We start from the raw sequence: 18,842 nt of genomic DNA on the forward strand, positions 1-18,842 counted from the left end.
TGGTGCAACAATTAAGCATATCTTCTTTGAATGCAAATCTGATTGTGCAGCATGTTTATCATTTAGGTTGCATCGAATTTATATCAACTCCCATGTGTTGGCAATATTTTTCGTGAGTAAGATCTTTTCATGAGGCATGCATCCTAGGGGATTGGTTGGCTAAGGAGGTTTTTAGCCAGCAAAGATGACAACGAAATCTACGGATTGGATCTCATACACCTTATAATGTATCTTCAGTCATCATACAAATAAGAGCTTAGTTCAAACTTTATTTCTTACGTGCATTATGTTATGCAGAGGCGAGTGTAAACTCTTTGGCTTGAACCATCTTGATGGGACTTTTGAGCTAGTAAAAACTCTAATTAATAATCTCAGTTCGCTAAACTTGGTGCTGTAAATCTTTATACTGAGAGTTGAGCATAACGGGTTAGTCATTCATACCTCGTGCTTCATAAGCAGCTGAACAGAAGATAGGAGTGTATATAACATTGTGATGCAAGCCTTTTGATTTTTGTGGACAAAGAGAAAAGGAGATTGTTATTTTTCCTTTTCTTAAAGGATAATATCTTCGTGCTTAAGAAATTTCCCGTTGTACAAGATGTATCATGTTCGTCACATGTTCACCTATTCAGTATTAGTCGCAATCTAATTTCCCCCCAAAAAAAAGTCACCATCCAATTTTCCGCAAAAGAGAATCGCTAACTAAGACATTAAGAGATGAACTTACAACATGGAGAACGTAGAAGAAAGCGACCTAATGTACTATCCGTGAGGAGTGAGGGATCATCTGAATCTGATAGACCCATAATTTCAGTTGTTGCTAGTTCATTCCATTTTCGTACGCGCGGTTCTGAAACACCTGTCATACATTTTCAGCATATTTTGTTGGCCCGTTCCCAATACGTCGTACTCAGACGTTGGCCTGTTCTCGCTTTCAACAAACCTTTGCCACAGACTTGCCCTGTCCCAGGTTTGCCCATCCGCATTCATGAGCTCTCCTCCCCTCCCTCGCGCGTGCCGTCCTTCGTTCTGTTCGCCGATGAACTGAAGAAACGTGCAGGCGAACAGCCAAGGACCAATTACAAGGAATTCCGTTTGTTCTTCTCTTTGTCTTTTTTCCGTCCCCCTCCTACTACAGTCTACAGCCCAATCATCCCCAATCCCCAGCTTGCAACCATTTGGCAGATACAATCCCTGCATATTTCTAGAAACCCTACAGTTGGATTTGCAGACTCGTGCATTTTATTATGTTTTCATCAGTTTATCGCTGGAAGAAAACTCAGATCACCCTGATCGTACATGCAAGAGAAAACGATCACCTGCCAGATCCATGCATGATAATATCCATTGCTCCTCGTGTAGCTCATGTTCGTACGTGCGGTTCTAAAAGAGCCGACATACACATTTTCAGGGGTAGGAACACCCGGCCGGGAGCGCATTTTCTTTTTTTTCTTTTGGTGCGTTCCCATACGTCGTTCTCGGACGTTGGCCATTTTGGCTCCCACCAATCTTCCCAAGAAAATGTGCCCTGTCGCAGCTTGTCAATCCGCATCACGTGCAGACTGACTTTCCTTTTTCTTCTTTTCTTTTTTGCGAACCAAATCAACATTCATAGTAGCATCGCACACCTGCATGGTCCTCACCATTCGTGAGCTTTCTCCCCTAGCTAAACCCCCCTGCAATCTTCCTAGTCGTAGCGTCCTCGCGCCGTGCTTCGTTTTGCTCCGCGGCGAACTGAAGAACTGTGTTGCCGGCCTGGGGAGACGCGCAGCCGAACAGCAAACGGCACCAGGGTAAATTCCATTTCTCCTTCTCTTGGCCCTTGGGTTTTCTCCCTTTGCGGTTTGGAAACAGTGCCGTTTTAGCCAAGCTTTGCTGTAATTTTGAGTCTATAGTATAGGTAAACATGAAGAAAGATGGGGATGGTTAGGTCTCAATCCAAAGGCTTAAAAAATATGACAGAAATTCAGCAATAAAAACTGAGACAACTTGGAATATAGTAGTCACAAATACTGAGTAGAGTAATGAGTATGGGGTGGGAGGTCTGAAATTTGAAGTTGGCCCTTACACTTGAACCATACATGCTTAGTCCAATAATGAGCATAGCTAATCGGCATAACTTTCTTTTGCTTCAGCATGTTAATACTATTTAAATTATTAACACTGCATCCATTGTAGTACTACTAGTTTTTCGAGTAATGAATTCATCAGGCTATGGAAAAAAAAATTCATTTGTGATGTGGATTACACATGGACATTGCTAGTAATATACTACTAAAATTCATATGTCAAGTTTCTTTGAGCAAAGACAAGATCTATATATTAGTCAGAAACTAGAACTGTTTTTGCATCAGTTTTGGGCCAATGTGTATTTCTTGATATGTTTGTTGGAATGTGCAAAAGCAGGAACTTTCAGTATATGCAACAAAGTTCTTTCAACAACAATATATGCAACAAATGGCCCTGTCCACGTTCGATGCAGTCTCTGCATCCTATAGGAATACCTCATCAGTATTGGCTGCCCATAAATATCGAAGATGGCACAGGAGACGCACCTGCAGCCAAGTTCGGTCGTCGCAGGAACCGCCAAAGTTGCAGTACAGGAAGCTGGGAGATTCAGATCTCTTTATCAGCGAGTTAACACTTGGAACAGTACATGCATGGCTAAATTTTATGTTCTGTTGTTGTTTTCACATTTTTGTTACATCCTAGGCTGTTCTTTTGCTTCCTTCAGATGACTTTTGGAGAACAAAGCACAGAGAAGGAATCACATGATATGCTCTCTTATTCTTTTGATCAGGGCATCAACATACTTGACACCGCAGAAATTGTCAGTACACAGTCCTTTTCCTTCAACCATTGTCTTATCTTCTGATGTTAATTCCAATTTTATCTGATCTCAATTCTCAACCACAATCTTGCTTTTTTCCCCCTGTCATTTAGTACCCAATTCAACCCAGGAAAGAGACTCAAGGGAGGACTGATCTATATATAGGCAGGTGGATGAAATCTAAGCCACGAGATAAGGTATACTAAATACTAGTCCCATAATTTACTTTCAATTTCTGAATGCATTTGTCATTGCTTGCTCAAACATGTTGCTACTTTCCGCACAAAATTAAAAAAACATGCTGCTACTTGTACGTGATGAACGATCTGAATATCTTACAATGTATTTCTTCCTTCAAGTTGATAGTAGTGTCTATGATCGATATTGACATTAATACTACAAGTAGTCTATAACCCTTGCAATATGTTGAAGAATATATTTAAGTTTTACTACGGATAGAATTTCTTAATTTCCCACTTGAAAAAGTATGTTAGAATGGTGTCACTGAAAACATGGTGCCTGCCCGCTTTGTATTTTCCATCCAGGTAATTTTGGCAACCAAAATTTCTGGTTATTCAGATCGCACTTTTCTTCGAGACAACGCAGAAGTGGTGCGTGTTGATGCTGCCAATATAAAGGAAAGTGTCGAAAAGAGCCTTTCACGATTATCTACAGACTACATTGATTTGCTTCACGTACACTGGTTAGTGTATACTTTGAAGATAATTCCTGCTCAAGGAAATTGTTTATGTTGTTCCAGATTGATTCACATACAATCATTATCAGCACACATGCTTTATTTAAGTGTAATTGTGTTATTTCTTCAAGTATTCACATTACCACATACAAATTTTCAGATAGGAGTATTTTTCATATTTATATGTGTTAGTTTAACTTTTTTACAAGACAAAAAGACAACTCTTGCTCCAAAGGTTTGTTTTATGTCTTCAGGCCAGATAGGTATGTGGCACTATATGGTGAATTCAGTTATAATTCAACCAAATGGAGGCCAAGCGTCCCATTTGAGGATCAACTGAAAGCTCTTCAGGAACTAATTGATGAGGGAAAGGTAATACTATTTATTTAGGACATATTCCAAACAAACACAGAAGTGACACGGTATTGATTGGCTAGAAAAGGATAAACGTAGTTGGAAATTAAGGAAATCTTGGTCATCTTTCAATATAATTTGTGTACTTTTATTTTGTAGATTTTTTGAAAATCATGCTTACGTTTTAGTAGTTCACTCAGAAATGCAAAAGACAGCCAAGAACAGTATATTGGTGACCCTTGCTTAATTCACTGTTGGTCTGTGTGCTAGGTACGATACATCGGTGTTTCCAATGAAACCTCGTATGGAGTAATGCAGTTTGTACAGGCTGCAAAGCTTCAAGGACTCCCGAAGATTGTGAGCATCGAAAATGGTTATAGCCTACTTGTGAGATGCAACTTCGAAGGTGATAAAGATGGTAACCATTGATCTATTAATTATCTTTCAGTTGGAAACTTCAGTTGCTTGTTTTTTCATTTGTCATAGTTGATCTTGCTGAAGTTTGCCACCCAAATAACTGTAACATCGGTCTGCTTGCCTACTCCCCACTGGGCAGCGGTGTTCTCACTGGAAAGTATCTTGATGCCAGCGTTGGTGATGCCAAGAGTTTCAGGCTAAATCTCTTCCCCGGATACATGCAGCGTTACAACTCGCCTTTGGCTCAAGTATACTATATACACTGGAACACTACAAGTAAGATTAACAGTTAAAATTCTGGTGAGTTCATTTTTATTTACTTTTATTTTGTTTAATTTGCACAGGAAGCAACGAAGGAATACATCAAGGTTGCGAAGAAGCATGGGCTAACCCCGGTCCAGCTTGCCCTAGGCTTTGTCCGTGACCGCCCATTCACAGCTAGCACCATCATCGGAGCTACCACCATGGATCAGCTGAAGGAGAACATAGATGCATTTATCAGTGCTCCACGGCCTCTGCCGTCGCAAGTTGTTGATGACATTGAGACTATTTTCAAGCGATATAGAGACCCAGCAGTCCTCTAGATGTTTTTTTTAACCTTTTCCTGACACAAGGAACAACAAATTTCAGGATCCACAAGACCCTGCAAATGGTTCATGTCATAGGACATACAGCAATTAGCCGTCACTGTATATTGTTGTTTTGGAATCTGATTCAATGCTTAATAGTTCGGAAAGTGTAAAGAGAGTCACATTCTTTTACCTCTTCTCAAGCTGTCTGTATATATATTTATTTTTAAACGAGGATAGTTTACAAACTTATTGGCTGATGTTATTAAGAGTTCATTATCAACTTAATTTTTAGGCTTATAGTTGCTGCGGATTGATGATGCTTGTGTCATGCAGTTCTACGGTATCGATGAAAAAAAAAGACTCCATTTGCAAGAATGGAGTTTCCAAAGTTGTTGCGGTGACCAGAACAGCTTCTTGTAAAATTCATGTGTTCCATACACTGAAACCAGATCACTTTGGTTGTGTGCACATGGACCTCATTATTTGTGAGCAACGGCCAGAGTAAGCCAACAAGGACAGAGATGGCAGAAGGTCGGAATGCTTCAACTTCGAAACAGCAACTGCAGGACTAAACCTGAGGCTGCTTTACAGCAACTACAGGACCAAACTGATTCAGTAGAGTAGACAGTGATGGACTCTTGGAAATGCACCTGTATGTACGAACAAATTGAAGATCCAACACAAATTCCATAACCGCAAATTGGTGCGACTCACAAATTTGCTCCATGTCAGCACGACATGTATGTGCAAACAAATTGAAGACTCGCAAATTTGCTCCATGTCAGCACGACACGTACATGAAGCACAACCCACACTATTCACCCAGTAGGACCAGTTCCAAATCGTCTGAAAATTCTAGTGATCGATTTCTCTACCATCCATATACACACACTTTAGTCAGTTTTACAGTCAAGCAAGGCAACTAGTGCAGGATACCGGCCTTGTCAGTCATCTTGCAGAAATCAGTCATCCATTGGCCTGACGCCGTGTTTCTTGCTCATCATCCTGCCAGTCATCAGAGTAGTCGAAATCTTGAGCGTTCCATCTAGGGTTTGTCAAGCGCCCTCTGCCATCCCTGTGACCAATCTCTGCTGTTTGCTGATCAATCAATTCAATCTGTTTTCTTACCCAAGGAGGATCATCTGGTTGAAGCCATAGCTTCTCATGAGTGTCCTTGTGTTTGAAATCAGGGCTCGTGACATATCGTTTGTGTTGCCGGTTGTCCCACCACTCGTAAGGGCTGGCAAAGAAGACTTGCCACAAGCGAAGCCGGTCTTTGTACTTGTTTTCTTCAAGTATTTCAGCTAGTTGATGCAACAGAAGACAGGAGGAGATTTAAAAACTAGAATATGTAACCGAAATACACAGTCAAACCAGAAGCATACTACTGGCAGATGAGGTAGATGTAGGATCTCCTGCGTCTTTATCATCCACCTCCTTCTTGTTGTGATCGAGAACATAATTTAGCTCCTTGACGTGAATCTATGCAATGATAGAGCTCTAATTAAAAGGTCACAGAAGATATAATGCACAAAAGAAATATTTTCAAGACCAGCAATATACATAACAACATGAAAAAAATGCTAACAACTTTGTGGTTATAGATGTGCATATAAATTTATATGTTCATATAAGATCAAAGATGGTGGAAGGACCATAGGAGTATATCATAAGAGGCAGGATATAGGAACACATACAAATCACAGCTAGGAGGAACCACTAATGGTAAGAGCACCAAACTAATCTGCTACATGATCCCATACATATAACTGTATAACAGGGTGGTAAATCATCAATCATTATCATATGTTCATAAGAAGTTGAAAACCACTTACTAACCTTATAGTAGATATCCCGTTCACCAGTTTCACTGAATTTAGCATAAGAGTTCAGGAAACCAGATACATATACAAGGTCATTGTGCTTCAAATGCTTCAGGCATACATTTGCCAGATTGCCGTCCAACTGCAGTGTCACCCTGTTCAAGTTGTTTACACCGTGAGTATGGTAATAGAAACTTTAGTTTCATTCAACAAAAATTACAATAATCATGAGATGAAATGGTCATAAACATTATGTATATCTATTGCTTCCAGGCTTTATGAAAATACAAGCATGGAAGTCATCTCGAGCTCCAAAAGATGGGAGGTTATCAAAAAGGATGAACATTTTCCCCATGAGATTTTGATCGACACAACCAGTGTTTTAAATATTCCGCTATTTTGTACATGAAACTCTGCACCACTGGAAACTCCCTCTATTACAAGCTACAACCGGTATAACAGTGGATTTGAGCCTTTGACCACTATATCTACCACCCATATAGCCGACAAACCATGACTAGTAGAAGATATAATCCTTAAGTCAAGCACACTAACTTCTACAGTAACAGGAAATACAGATAAATATTCCTAGTAGAAACATAAAAAAAAAATTACAAATCAAACAATACATGGATCCATCGTATATTACCTCAAGAGTCGAGACCAGGAACACAATTAATCTGGCAAAGACGTAACACCAGCAAAATCTAAACCAACACGATCACGCAAGGTAAATAATCCTACCACATTTTCTTCGTTAAGACCTTAACATTCAGCACGGAACCAGCTAGCGCGATCAAAAGAAAACAGCAACCTATTTGGGGGAGGTGGGGTGGGGAGTACGGGAGGGCGACTTAACCTGAAGCCGTAAGAGCTCGATGAGGACGAGGACGAGGGAGTAACGGAGAGGAAGGTGTAAGCCCTCGGTTCCTCTTCGGAGCTGTCGCGGTAAGGCCGCACCGGCGCGTCGAGGCGGCCGATGAGGCTGCACGAGTTAGGGGAAATAATCGCGCTCTTCCGCACGACAGGAGGAGCCCGCAGCATCGACATGCGGTAAGCCACGCTCTCGACCTCTTCTCCAGGGCCGACGCCTCTTCCAAGGTGGAGGAGGCGTCGACGAGCGGCGGCCGCCGGCCAACGCGCGGCGGCGGCGAGGGAGCGCAGCATGTGTCCCGGCCTGGGGGAGTGAATGGTCGATTTGGACTTTTGGAGTGCGAGGCTGATGGGCCTTTTGCCTTATTTGGGCCAGAATATGGTGTCGCTACTGTCGTCGGGACGGCGATTTACACAAAAATAACCCAACAGTGGAAGAAAAGCACAAACTGACCCTCCGGCGAAACTATTTCACCAATCTAACCTTTTTGTGTGGCGCCCCTCCCACGGGCGCCACACGTGCCCATGTGGCTCCCCTCCTACCGGCGCCACACACCCAGCCGACGTGGCCCCATCGACGCTGAGCTGGTGCGCCCGTCCGGACGTGGCGAGCATGTGTGGCGCCCCTCCCAACGGCGCCACACATGCACTTGGAATCCCCCAAAACATACTCGTGGGACAAATCCTCCGGGACTTAGCCGTTTTGCGAGGCTCGATGTGTGGCGCCGATGCCACGGCGCCACACTAGCCTGTGTGGCGCCGATGCCACGGGCGCCACACATAGAGGCTCGCGAAAACGGCTAAGGACTTATCGTCCGGAGCCCCTGGATGTTTTCGACCAATTGGTTCATATAAGTTGGCATGTGTGGCGCCGATGCCACGGGCGCCACACTAGCACTTGTGGCGCCAGTGGGAAGGGCGCCACACATGGACTTGTGTTGAAAACATGAAAAATCCTACCAAACTCCAACGAGTTCACGAGTACAACATTGGACACAACAAGTAGCAATTTCATGACATACACATATAACACTTCATAGGTCACATTGTAGCACGTAGATTCAAACAACAAGTAGCATTACGGACCATGGTTCGAAATGACATAGGGTTCACAAATCGATACTTATGAATATAGAGTTCACAACAACACGTAGCACATCCTAGTAGCGTTCTCGACGTGCCGTCCTCGTGGGCTGCTTCCGGACGGCCATCCTCTTCGTCCGCTGCCTTGGCTGCTCCCGCTGCTGCTCCTCGCTCTGCTGCTCCTCGCTCCTCCTCCTCCTCCTCCTCCTCCTCCTCCTCCTCCTCGTCTGAAGAGAACGGCTCGTCGTTCCTCATCCTCGACATAGCTGATCTCCGCGGCGGCCCGTCATCCTCCTCAGTGACAACCTTCTTTCCTCGGTTGACATAATCTTCCGGAGTGTACCGGTTTGGAGCCTTGCCCCTTGGCTTCAACTGGTAAGCTGACCGTTGCTTGGAGGTACGCTTCGGAAGTACGCCTTGACTCAGAATTAGGTCGTCCTCAGGAGGAATCTTCACAAACATGAACACATGAGATTACAAAAGTTGAAATTAGTAAGAACATGTTTCACAGCAATAAAATAGTCCATACATGTTCTTCAGAAGAGGAGGATGTAGGGATTTCGCCTTCGCGGCAACCTAGCAAGTTCGCTAACCGCCGCATCTTTCGTGCAGTGTTCTGCGTCATGGAACTCATGGTTACAAAGCCACCAGAACATAATAGTGTACATTCAAAGTTGGTGATCATACCTTAATGAAATTCCGCAACGGTCCGACAGGCTTTTCATCTCTGTGGCTCTGGTCCCACATAGTCTCGCACTCCTCAGCGGTTTTTTGGATCTCCTCCCGCTGTGACAAACATAGCATACACAATTTAAGTGAGCACATGGCAATCTAGATGATGTACTAGTTAGTGAGAGAATCCATTACCACGAAGTTCAGCTCGGAAGCAATAGAAGTCGATCTCCCTCTGCGAGCAAAAGTGTCGTGCTGGCTTTGCCCAACCTCATCGAACTGGATGGGGTCGTCCAAGATGTCCTCAGCATACGCGTGCTTAACTAACTCGATACGCGTGTTCTGATGGAACCACTCGAGGTAGTTGTTGAAAGCGGTGAAGTCGTGAGGCACAGTCTGCTCAGGGCCAGCATTCCGTGCCGCTTCCAAGCAGTGTTGGAACGCTGCGATGTGGCCGCTATGATGGACTGGCCAATTTGTGATCTTCCTCTGCCGCTGCCTATCAAGCCTGCAAGAATCAACAAGTTAGTTTGTACCTCTTCTATCAAGAATCTTCCATCGCATGATTCCGGAAGTTTACCTATGAAGCGCCTTGTCCGTGTCTTGCCACATTGGTGGGTACTCCGATACAGCCCAAACCTGTCTCATCACTCTTTGCGGCTGGTGGTGTTCAACAAGCCACATGCATATGAGTGAGCGAGCGCATACGCCGAACCGCGCCTCCTCCGTGCACTTGGGGTTCGGGTCAGCCATCCCCGCGCCAATATGGTAGTAGCTACCATATGGCTCCCATTCCACCTGCAGCATACAATTATTTAGAACATGCCGGTAGAATCAATCAAAACTAGGATTGCAACTCCGCGGTGATCGGTTACCCGCTTCAGCGGTAAGAGTGTCCAACTCCGCAGTGTACTGCCTGTACATGACCATTGGATCGCTCGTCATCTCCGAGACATTGTCCCAAAGGTATGCCCAAGTGGGCTCCCGATCAGGAAAGTGAGGAAAATAAGGCCATGGCGTCTCGTTGAGTACCCTGGGACGCCCAACTGATAGGCGGTCCCAGCTCCATACGGAAAGTAGGAGCATGCATCCACCAATACCGCCGCTCCCAGTCTTGCTCCCAGTCCTGCGACAAGCTTCGTCCAACTGCGTACATAAGATATTTGGTTACTACTTTGTGTAGCGCACTACTATAGGAAAATAGTACATAGAACAAATCATCACCTGCCGGTAGAGGTAGGCAAGTGCCGCTGTTCCCCAACTCCACCGGTCGTCCAACACCGTAAGCGCCTTCGGCCAACACCAATGGGCCAGCTTACCCCCACTGTCGAGAAAGAGAGTCCCGGAAATCATGTGCCATAAGTACACGCGGGCGTACGTCCTCCGAGTGTCCTCGTCGGCCTCTATCGGGCATTCTCCAAAGTTAGTCCTGATCCATTCGAAAGACGCGCCGGCGGGAACTCTCGGCTTTGGATTTGCTTGGCGCCGGAGGAGCCCTGCCAATAAGCCCCTCCATCTGCTGGCGCCACCCATCAGAAGCTGTGTTCATACACAGTGGCTCGCCTTGAATAGGTAGTGCAAGGATCATGGAAACATCCTGGAGAGTAGGGGCCATCTCGCCGGCCCTCAAGTGGAAGGTGTGAGTCTCCGGCCTCCACCGGTCGACAAGGGCGGTGAGTGCCGAGGGGTTCATGTGTGGCCCCCACGGCTTACAAGGGATATGAACGGCATAAGACCGGTAGGCCGGATGAACTCCGTGTACCTCTCGTCATAAGGTATATCCGATGTGCCATGGTAACGAATCTTCAAAGGGTGAAGATCCGTTTCCCTCTCCGTCATATGAACAGCCCGGTGCTCCCTGTTGTACTCTTCATCCAGAAGCCACACCATCCTACATGTTTACACAACCATGTTATGAGTCATTCCACTAACAAAAATGAGCAACATATACATGAGAATATCCAAATACACGAGAGTTCATATCCAAATACATCACACGAGAGTTCATATCCAAATACATCAACACATACATGTCTTTCACCACATACATACATAAGGTTCCATACACACATACATTCATATCTATGGATAGAACACCATATGAGTTATTCCTACAAATACACATTCATGAAATTTGATGCCTAGGGTTCCTCCACAAATCTAGGATACATACATTCAACACTTACATACCCATTTCAACACATACATAGCCATTTCAAACATCTTTGGATACAATGCATACAATCTAACAAAATTTAACATCTATGGTTCAAACACATGCATACAATCTATGGTTTCAACAAATCTATGGTTCAAATCTATGGTTCAACACACATGCATACAAATCTATGGTTCAAACACAACCAACATTTCCAATCTAGGATGAATCGAAGGGGAACGAATTAAACCGGAGCAAATCTTGGATGAATCGAAGGGGAACGAAGGGGAATACCTTGAGGATTGTATGGGGATGGATTTGGCCGGCCAGATCTGTCCAATCCGTGGAGGATTTGGTGGGGGGCGGCGGAGAGGCGGCCGGCGGCGGCGGTTGGGGGTGAGAAAGAGAGGAGAGAAAGAAGAGAAAGAGAGGGTCGGGCTGGGCGCGGGCGCGGGCGCCACACTTAAGTGGATGTGTGGCGCCCGTGGCATCGGCGCCACACAGGCTAGTGTGGCGCCCGTGTCATCGGCGCCACACATCGAGCCTCGCAAAACGGCTAAGTCCCGGAGGATTTGTCCCACGGTATGTTTTGGGGGATTCCAAGTGCATGTGTGGCGCCGTTGGGAGGGGCGCCACACATGCTGCCACGTCGGACGGGCGCACCGAGCTCGGCGTCGATGGGGCCACGTCGGCTGGGTGTGTGGCGCCGGCAGGAGGGGAGCCACATGGGCACGTGTGGCGCCCGTGGGAGGGGCGCCACACAAAAGGGTTAGATTGGTGAAATAGTTTCGCCGGAGGGTCAGTCTGTGCTTTTCTTCCACTTTTGGGTTATTTTTGTGTAAATCGCCTCGGGACTTTAGCTAAAAAAAAAACTAAAAAAAAAGCTTTAAAAAAAACTGCCGTCCGGACTTTCATCATTTCTATGGCCACGAAGGGATGTCTGATGTCTCACTTCCTCCTCTCCAAAATATATAATTTAGTTAAAAAGTCAGAATTTCCTTTAAAAAGTTAAATTTCAGAATTCAGTAAGTTTGATTAAATGTATATAAAAATATTAATATTCATAATAAGTAATAAACACAATGCAATTCTATAGCTTATCTATTAAAATTGATTTAGTATTGTAGATGTTCATATTTTTATCTACAAACTTGATTAAACTTTGAACACGTTTAATTTTGAATGAATTTATATGCCTTATTGCTGTAAAGGAGGGAGTATCTCAAAACATATCTCTTGTATAATATATTTATTCTTTCACATGACCTTCGAGGTATTTACATAGTTTTTCAATACATAGTTTCATATTTCAGATAAATTTCAGTGCTACACAACTTTTCCTATGTATGTACATATATTTCATGATGTTTTGGTACATGTTTATTGTGGTTTTACAAATATTTTTCCATGGTTTTAAATTTCAAAAATATATAGTTGAGCAAGTATATCCAATATTGTTCTTATTCCGAAGATCTGAGCGGAGAGCAAAGAGCCACTGATTTCCTCGGCTAGCAAGATAAATCGCAAGTAATCGATCGATGGGAACCATCATTTGATTGCCATATCTATCACCTGTAGTTGAACTACCATCAACAGGGTTATACTAAAGATTTCTTTGTGCAATTATGCAAACAAGTCAAGACAAAATTACTGTCTAACTCACTGTCAAGGCTTGCACACGTATGAAGCCAACTTGTCATATCGGCAATGATGATGATGTATGATGACATAAATCGAACCTACATCAGACAATATCATACGTGACACTGACCCCAGCTTCGGCAGTGACAGGTAGCACCTGACACTATTTCCTGGATGTATGACACATACGAATCTAACAACAACCCTAACATATGACTCGGGGTTCGGCAATCACAATTTCTTGTAACTTTGGTCAAGTAAAGAAGACTGCTGGGATACGCAATTCTGTACGTATCATGTTAGTAATTATTTTCTCTTTAGATCATGTCCAACACGGATGCTTGTAACGGGTGACAGATCGAATTCCTGGCTGATTTGCTTCCTTCCTTGTCCAATCGTAGAATTCAAGCTGGTGTTGACGCGTATCAGGTCTACCGGTTCCTCAATATAATTTTCGTGCGCACTTCGATTTAACTGGACGGGAATGCTGTCTGAGGCGCAAAGAAGACAGGTTGCTTTTAGCGATTTTTTTAATAATATTTTTCCCATTAATTCTATAAATAATACTCAATTTTATTTTATTTTTAAAATAATACACCGTCGGGTTAGGGGAACCCGATTAGTACTAATCAAACCGATTAGTACTAGTCGGGGTAGAGGAACCCGACTGCCCCTAGGCCGCATGTGCCTGCATGCTAATCGGGAAACACTAACCCAACGGTGTATTATTTTTAAAAAAAATCAAAATCGAGTATTATTTGTAGAATTAATGGGAAACAAATTATTACTAAAAAAATCGCTTGCTTTTAACTGAACTCAATAACTAAAAACCTACTTGTATTTTTATTACTTTTTGGTCTATTTGTACTGCTATTTATGATTATTAATAAATCAGTGAAATTTCGCAAAAAAATCATCCTTGATTTAAAAACTCAAATCAAATCATTATGGTAGGTAAAAGAGAACGATCGTGCTTGCTGCAAAATAACTCGTTTCTAATCGACATGTTAAATAAAACTCGTTTCTAATCGAACGAGATCTAATCTAAGCTAGCTTGCGCCAATTAACATTGACCTGGGATTGAATCAAACTTGGCCGTCCACGGTAACCTGAAACCACAATGAGAAAAAAATCATCTTAAAGAAGTGAAAATAACAGATTTGCACGATCACTCTTTCATTCCTCTGGGCAACAGAAGGTGGCGGGAGCCCCGGGGAACCCAAAAATCCTCGGATTTGTCGAGGCGGGAAGGTGTGGTGAGAGGAGACAGGAGATGAAATTAACCGAATAGGAGGCCACGTGCTTTGAAGGGAATAGCTCTAACATAGGGTTTTCTTTTTGGTGTAGACTTTTACACTGATTTTAGCTTTGAAGTTAAAAACGGAGTCTCTTACACACCTGCTAAGTAAAAATCTATTTTTATTTTATTTTTCATAGGTGGCTTGTACCTTTGGGACATGGCGTTATGCACCTCCTAAAATGATTCAAGCTGGTAAATGTAGACTAGATAAAGATTTACCTGATGACCTGATGCTAGGCATTGGCTGGGCGGATAGGAAATTCGATCCCGTTGTCCACCATCCAATCTGACTAAAGTTTTGATTCACATAACCGTTGCGGTATACCCCTTACCCATCCACCCGTAGCATTCTTTCGTAAGGTTGCAACATAGTCACAACGTTTATTCACGCGGTGATGTCAAAATTGTACAAGTAACAACATAACATTTCAAAAATAGCAATGCGGAAAACACATATAGGTACACAACAAATCCTCAATGGTCCTAAAAAAACTCGTAAAAGAATAGCCACATGATGTAAGCATGGTGGTCAAATGCTTGCAAACGAACGAAAAAAAATTCATCATGAGCGCAACATTTGTTGTAGACATCAATAATTATTGCAACATCTCGCTCGTGTGTTTGCGGGAAAACAATGAGCTTGCAGCATGTGAAAAAACACACATATAACATAACTTTTTTTCTAAACAAAATATATTTTGAGGCATTAGCGTCACCGCATCAGCGAAGAATATGGCTAGTCGAAGCCCCCTCGGCGCTAGATCTGTTGACCCGTGCATGTTCATGGTAGCCCCGATGCCTTCCCAAAGCTCGACGTAGTGGAAATCTCCCCTAATGAGCTCCAGACCAACATCCATGACATGTGGTCTTTCTACGGGACATGAGCTCCAGACCAACATCCATGGCATGATGGTCTTTCTACAGGACATGCTTACATCTTCCCTAATGAGCAGCTCCAGACCAACATCCATGGCACCATGCTTACATCATGTATTTAGCGGTGATGTCAAAACTATACAAATAACATCATAAACTTTCAAAAATAGCAATGCGGAAAACACATACAGGTACGTAGCAAATCCTCAATGGTCCTAAAAAAAACTAATGAAAGAATAGCCACATGATGTAAGCATGGTGCCCAAATGCTTGCAAACATACAAAAACATTTTCATCACGAGGTCAACATTTGTTGTAGATGCGAACATCTCGCTCGTGTGTTTGCGGGAAAACAACGAGTTTGCAGCATGTGAAGAAACACACATGTAACATAAAAAATATCTAAGAATAAACAAAAATATATTTTGAGGCATTGATATCACCGCATCGGCGAAGAATATGGCTTGTCGAAGCCCCCTCGGCGCTAGATCCGTTGACCCCTGCCTGATCAAGGTAGGCCCGGTGCCTTCCCAAAGCTCGACGCAGTGGAAATCTTCCCTACCCCGAGCTCTAGAACAACATCCATAGCATGCGCTCTTTCTATGTGATACGAGTTGTGGATGATGTGGTAGAAGCGTCATCGAATATGCTCTAGAATAAGATACATATTTATTTCAGTACTTCCCCTCCCTAAATGTGTTGTATAAATTTCTCTTTATCGAAGTCATACTTTGTAGGGTTTGACCATGTATAAAGGAAAACATATCAATCCTTACAATATCTGACACATACATCATAAAAAAAATAGATTTCATGTCGGTTCTTATAGTATAGTAGGTTTGGTATTGCAGATGTTGATACTTTTTTCATACATATGCAACACATTTTATGATGGAGGTAGTACTAAAAATGTTTGTTACAGTACTCCGGAAATTCTGTTACTCCGTACCGAATTCAGTACCGCATCGTATGTGTACATGAGTTTGTTTAATTAATGAGATGAGAAAGAAAACACAGGTCCTTTGCCGACTTATTCCTAGTAGGCGAGAAAGGGATGGCACCAAACTTTTGTTGTCGCACGCACACCATAAATCCCAGATTCGCCCATCTTATAATTCCTTCCTCCCCTCCCGCAATAGTAAAAATTCGTTTCTGGAAGGCAAGCGAGCGAGGCACGAGAGAGAGAGAGAGGAGAGGATCTCTAAACAATTCCTTTCTCTCTCTCTGTCCTCGGGATCTGCGCAGTCTTCCCCTCTCCTGTACACCACCACCACCCGGCCTCCGCCTCCTCCTCCCCCCAACCCGGCGCAAATCCATCGCCGAGATCCAAGTCCACACCGCACCGGACGAGGTGCGTGCGCCTCCCCCCATTTCTATATTCGCTCCCCCATCATCCCCGCCCCGCCCCGCCCCGCCCTGAAAACAAGAAACCCGGAGCCAGGACGAGATTCTCAATCGCATTGATTTTCTTTCTCCGGCCACTCTCTTTGTTTTCTTTTCTGCTATCGCGATCGCCTGGTTTCTTTGTTTCATTGCGTTCTGTTGCTATGCTTGATCCAAGAAGCCTAACATCGGCGTTTGTTGTGCGTGTTCTTGTGATGCAGGAGCACCAGCAGCAGCGGCGGCCGCGGCATTGGTGCCGGCTGATCTTCCCGTCGAGCGGCGCCGCCATCACCGTGCGCCCGCAAGATCCGTCCGCCCGACGCCGCGACGCCACCGTACGGATCTGATCCCCTCGCCCTCCCGCCGCCGCCGGAGAATCAATCGTCTCCGGCCGTTCGCATACCGCGGGTATGCACACTGCGTGTTCGCGCGCGCGCGTCGCCAGCCATCTCTCATCATTCATTCATGCACTACCAGTCGGGCGCTTTATTTACCGAGAGAGATAGCGGCGTATTAATACCGCAAGCTAACCCTGTCTCTAGTACATTCTTCTTCCGCGTTTAATTCGCGTTTCTGTTAGCAGGATATCTAATCTAATCTGATCCGCGTTTATCTTTTTTCTGTTAACCACAGCAGCAGCAGTAGACAAGATAGAGACGGAAGCGCGGAGCCGCTAGGGTTTCTTCGATCCATCTCTCGATCCTCCCTCCTCCATCTCACCGGGGAAGAAGGCGGAGGAGATGTCGTCGTCGAGCTCGCCGTGCGCGGCCTGCAAGCTGCTCCGCCGCAAGTGCACGCAGGGGTGCGTCTTCGCGCCCTACTTCCCGCCGGACCAGCCCTCCAAGTTCGCCAACGTGCACAAGGTCTTCGGCGCCAGCAACGTCTCCAAGCTCCTCAACGAGCTCAACGCCTCGCAGCGGGAGGACGCCGTCAACTCGCTCGCCTACGAGGCCGAGGCGCGCCTGCAGGACCCCGTCTACGGCTGCGTCGCCTACATCTCCATCCTGCAGCACAGGATCAGGCAGACGCGCGAGGAGATCGCCAACGCGCGCAAGGAGCTCGCGGGGTACATCGGCAACGCCGCCTACGCGCCCGTCGTCCCCGTCCCCAACGCCGCCGCGCTCGCGCAGGCGCAGTACGCCGCCATGGGCCTCCACCCCCAGCACCAGCAGCAGATGCTCGTGCAGCAGCAGGTGCCGCACCACCACAACCAGTACAACAACCAGCTCCACCACCAGCAGCAGATCGTCGACGCGCAGCACATGGCGGCCGCCGTCGAGGCCGCCACGCGGGGACAGCACCAGCACCAGCAGGACATGATGATGATGCGCCAGGGCTACGCGCCGCCGCAGGGCGTGCCCACGGTCGCGATCGTGCCTCCGGGCCCGGGCTCCGCCAACCCCGCCGCGTACGGCGGCGCGCCGGCGCAGTTCCTCATCCAGCAGCAGCAGCAGCCGGCGCCGTCCGCCCTCACGACCTTCCGCACGGACCAGCAGTCCCCGCCGCCGCAGTCCTCGGGACACTCCCACGTCGACATGTCCCAGCACCAGCAGCATCGGCAGCAGCACACGGACGGCAGCGACGAGGGGAGCGGGGGCGCCCCGCCCTCGGCCTGATCGTACTCCCACCGCCTGCCTTACCCGTCGCGCGCAGTGTCTCGATCGAACATTTCCCCCTAGCTTTTTTTTTTCCCCCATTGTTTGTTTCTTTCAAGCACTTCATTTGTTGGTCACACGTACGAGTCTTTTCAGTCTTCTTGATCATGTGATATCGAACTGGCGGCTCCCGGAAAGCATTTCCAATGGCTCCCGGAGGCGGACAAGCTGGTGATCTTGCTCAAGGTATTCTTCTTCGTCCATAGTGCTAGTTTTGAAACAGTCTCTTGCGGTTTGTGTTTGGATTACTTGTAAACAGTTTTGGTTCATCTCGAAACGATTACTTAATCGATCAGTGCATAAAGAGAGCGGAAATTAAGATGTGTTTCTGGATTCTGAAATGATAATGATGGCAACGTTCATGGTTCATGATGGAATAATGGTTATAATGAAGCATGGAGGTCGACTTGTTAAATTGTGTGGTTGTGTGTGCCAATTACTTTGTTTACTTGTTTGCTAACTCCAACGATCGATACTAGCTGGCACCTATTCTAAAAACTACTGCTCT

The 18,842-nt window shown here is 45.3% G+C and overlaps 3 protein-coding genes across 4 annotated transcripts; 2 read left to right on the forward strand and 1 right to left on the reverse strand.

The window, feature by feature from the left end:
- Positions 1–1,609: 1,609 nt before the first annotated feature.
- On the forward strand, positions 1,610–5,119 carry LOC124703696 (protein tas-like). 2 transcript variants are annotated; one of them, XM_047235920.1, is made up of 9 exons: positions 1,610–1,793; positions 2,404–2,652; positions 2,735–2,830; positions 2,944–3,027; positions 3,376–3,533; positions 3,782–3,899; positions 4,152–4,287; positions 4,368–4,546; positions 4,643–5,119. In XM_047235920.1, exons 2-9 carry the CDS (start codon positions 2,449–2,451, stop codon positions 4,880–4,882), a joined length of 1,215 nt encoding a protein of 404 aa, XP_047091876.1. In that variant the 5' UTR covers positions 1,610–1,793; positions 2,404–2,448; the 3' UTR covers positions 4,883–5,119. The 2 variants fall into 2 exon arrangements, with proteins under 2 accessions (XP_047091876.1, XP_047091875.1); XM_047235919.1 differs by having other exon boundaries at positions 2,407–2,652.
- Positions 5,120–5,560: 441 nt separating this feature from the next.
- On the reverse strand, positions 5,561–7,860 carry LOC124699842 (protein OSB1, mitochondrial-like). Its single transcript, XM_047232077.1, has 4 exons — positions 7,553–7,860; positions 6,710–6,848; positions 6,256–6,352; positions 5,561–6,174 (listed from the first exon to the last, which is right to left on the reverse strand). The coding sequence occupies exons 1-4, from the start codon at positions 7,858–7,860 to the stop codon at positions 5,837–5,839; spliced, it is 882 nt and encodes a 293-aa protein (XP_047088033.1). The 3' UTR covers positions 5,561–5,836.
- Positions 7,861–12,733: 4,873 nt separating this feature from the next.
- On the forward strand, positions 12,734–18,295 carry LOC124696833 (protein ASYMMETRIC LEAVES 2-like). The gene is made up of 2 exons (XM_047229493.1): positions 12,734–12,763; positions 17,420–18,295. Exon 2 carries the CDS (start codon positions 17,420–17,422, stop codon positions 18,293–18,295), a length of 876 nt encoding a protein of 291 aa, XP_047085449.1. The 5' UTR covers positions 12,734–12,763.
- The last annotated feature ends 547 nt before the right edge of the window (positions 18,296–18,842 follow it).

Source organism: Lolium rigidum, chromosome 3 (assembly GCF_022539505.1).
Source record: "Lolium rigidum isolate FL_2022 chromosome 3, APGP_CSIRO_Lrig_0.1, whole genome shotgun sequence".
NCBI classification, from domain to species: domain Eukaryota; kingdom Viridiplantae; phylum Streptophyta; class Magnoliopsida; order Poales; family Poaceae; genus Lolium; species Lolium rigidum.

What these genes read in the sequence shown, in the direction of transcription:
- LOC124703696 (XM_047235920.1), top strand. Translation starts at nt 2,449, where the DNA reads ATGCAACAAATGGCCCTGTCCACGTTCGATGCAGTCTCTGCATCCTAT. An exon ending in TACTTGACACCGCAGAAATT is followed by an intron (nt 2,831 to 2,943) that starts GTCAGTACACAG and finishes CCTGTCATTTAG; the next exon opens with TACCCAATTCAACCCAGGAA. An exon ending in TGTGAGATGCAACTTCGAAG is followed by an intron (nt 4,288 to 4,367) that starts GTGATAAAGATG and finishes CATTTGTCATAG; the next exon opens with TTGATCTTGCTGAAGTTTGC.
- LOC124696833 (XM_047229493.1), top strand. Translation starts at nt 17,420, where the DNA reads ATGTCGTCGTCGAGCTCGCCGTGCGCGGCCTGCAAGCTGCTCCGCCGC.
- LOC124699842 (XM_047232077.1), bottom strand. Translation starts at nt 7,860, where the DNA reads ATGCTGCGCTCCCTCGCCGCCGCCGCGCGTTGGCCGGCGGCCGCCGCT. An exon ending in AACGGGATATCTACTATAAG is followed by an intron (nt 6,353 to 6,709) that starts GTTAGTAAGTGG and finishes ATCATTGCATAG; the next exon opens with ATTCACGTCAAGGAGCTAAA. An exon ending in ATCTACCTCATCTGCCAGTA is followed by an intron (nt 6,175 to 6,255) that starts GTATGCTTCTGG and finishes TGCATCAACTAG; the next exon opens with CTGAAATACTTGAAGAAAAC.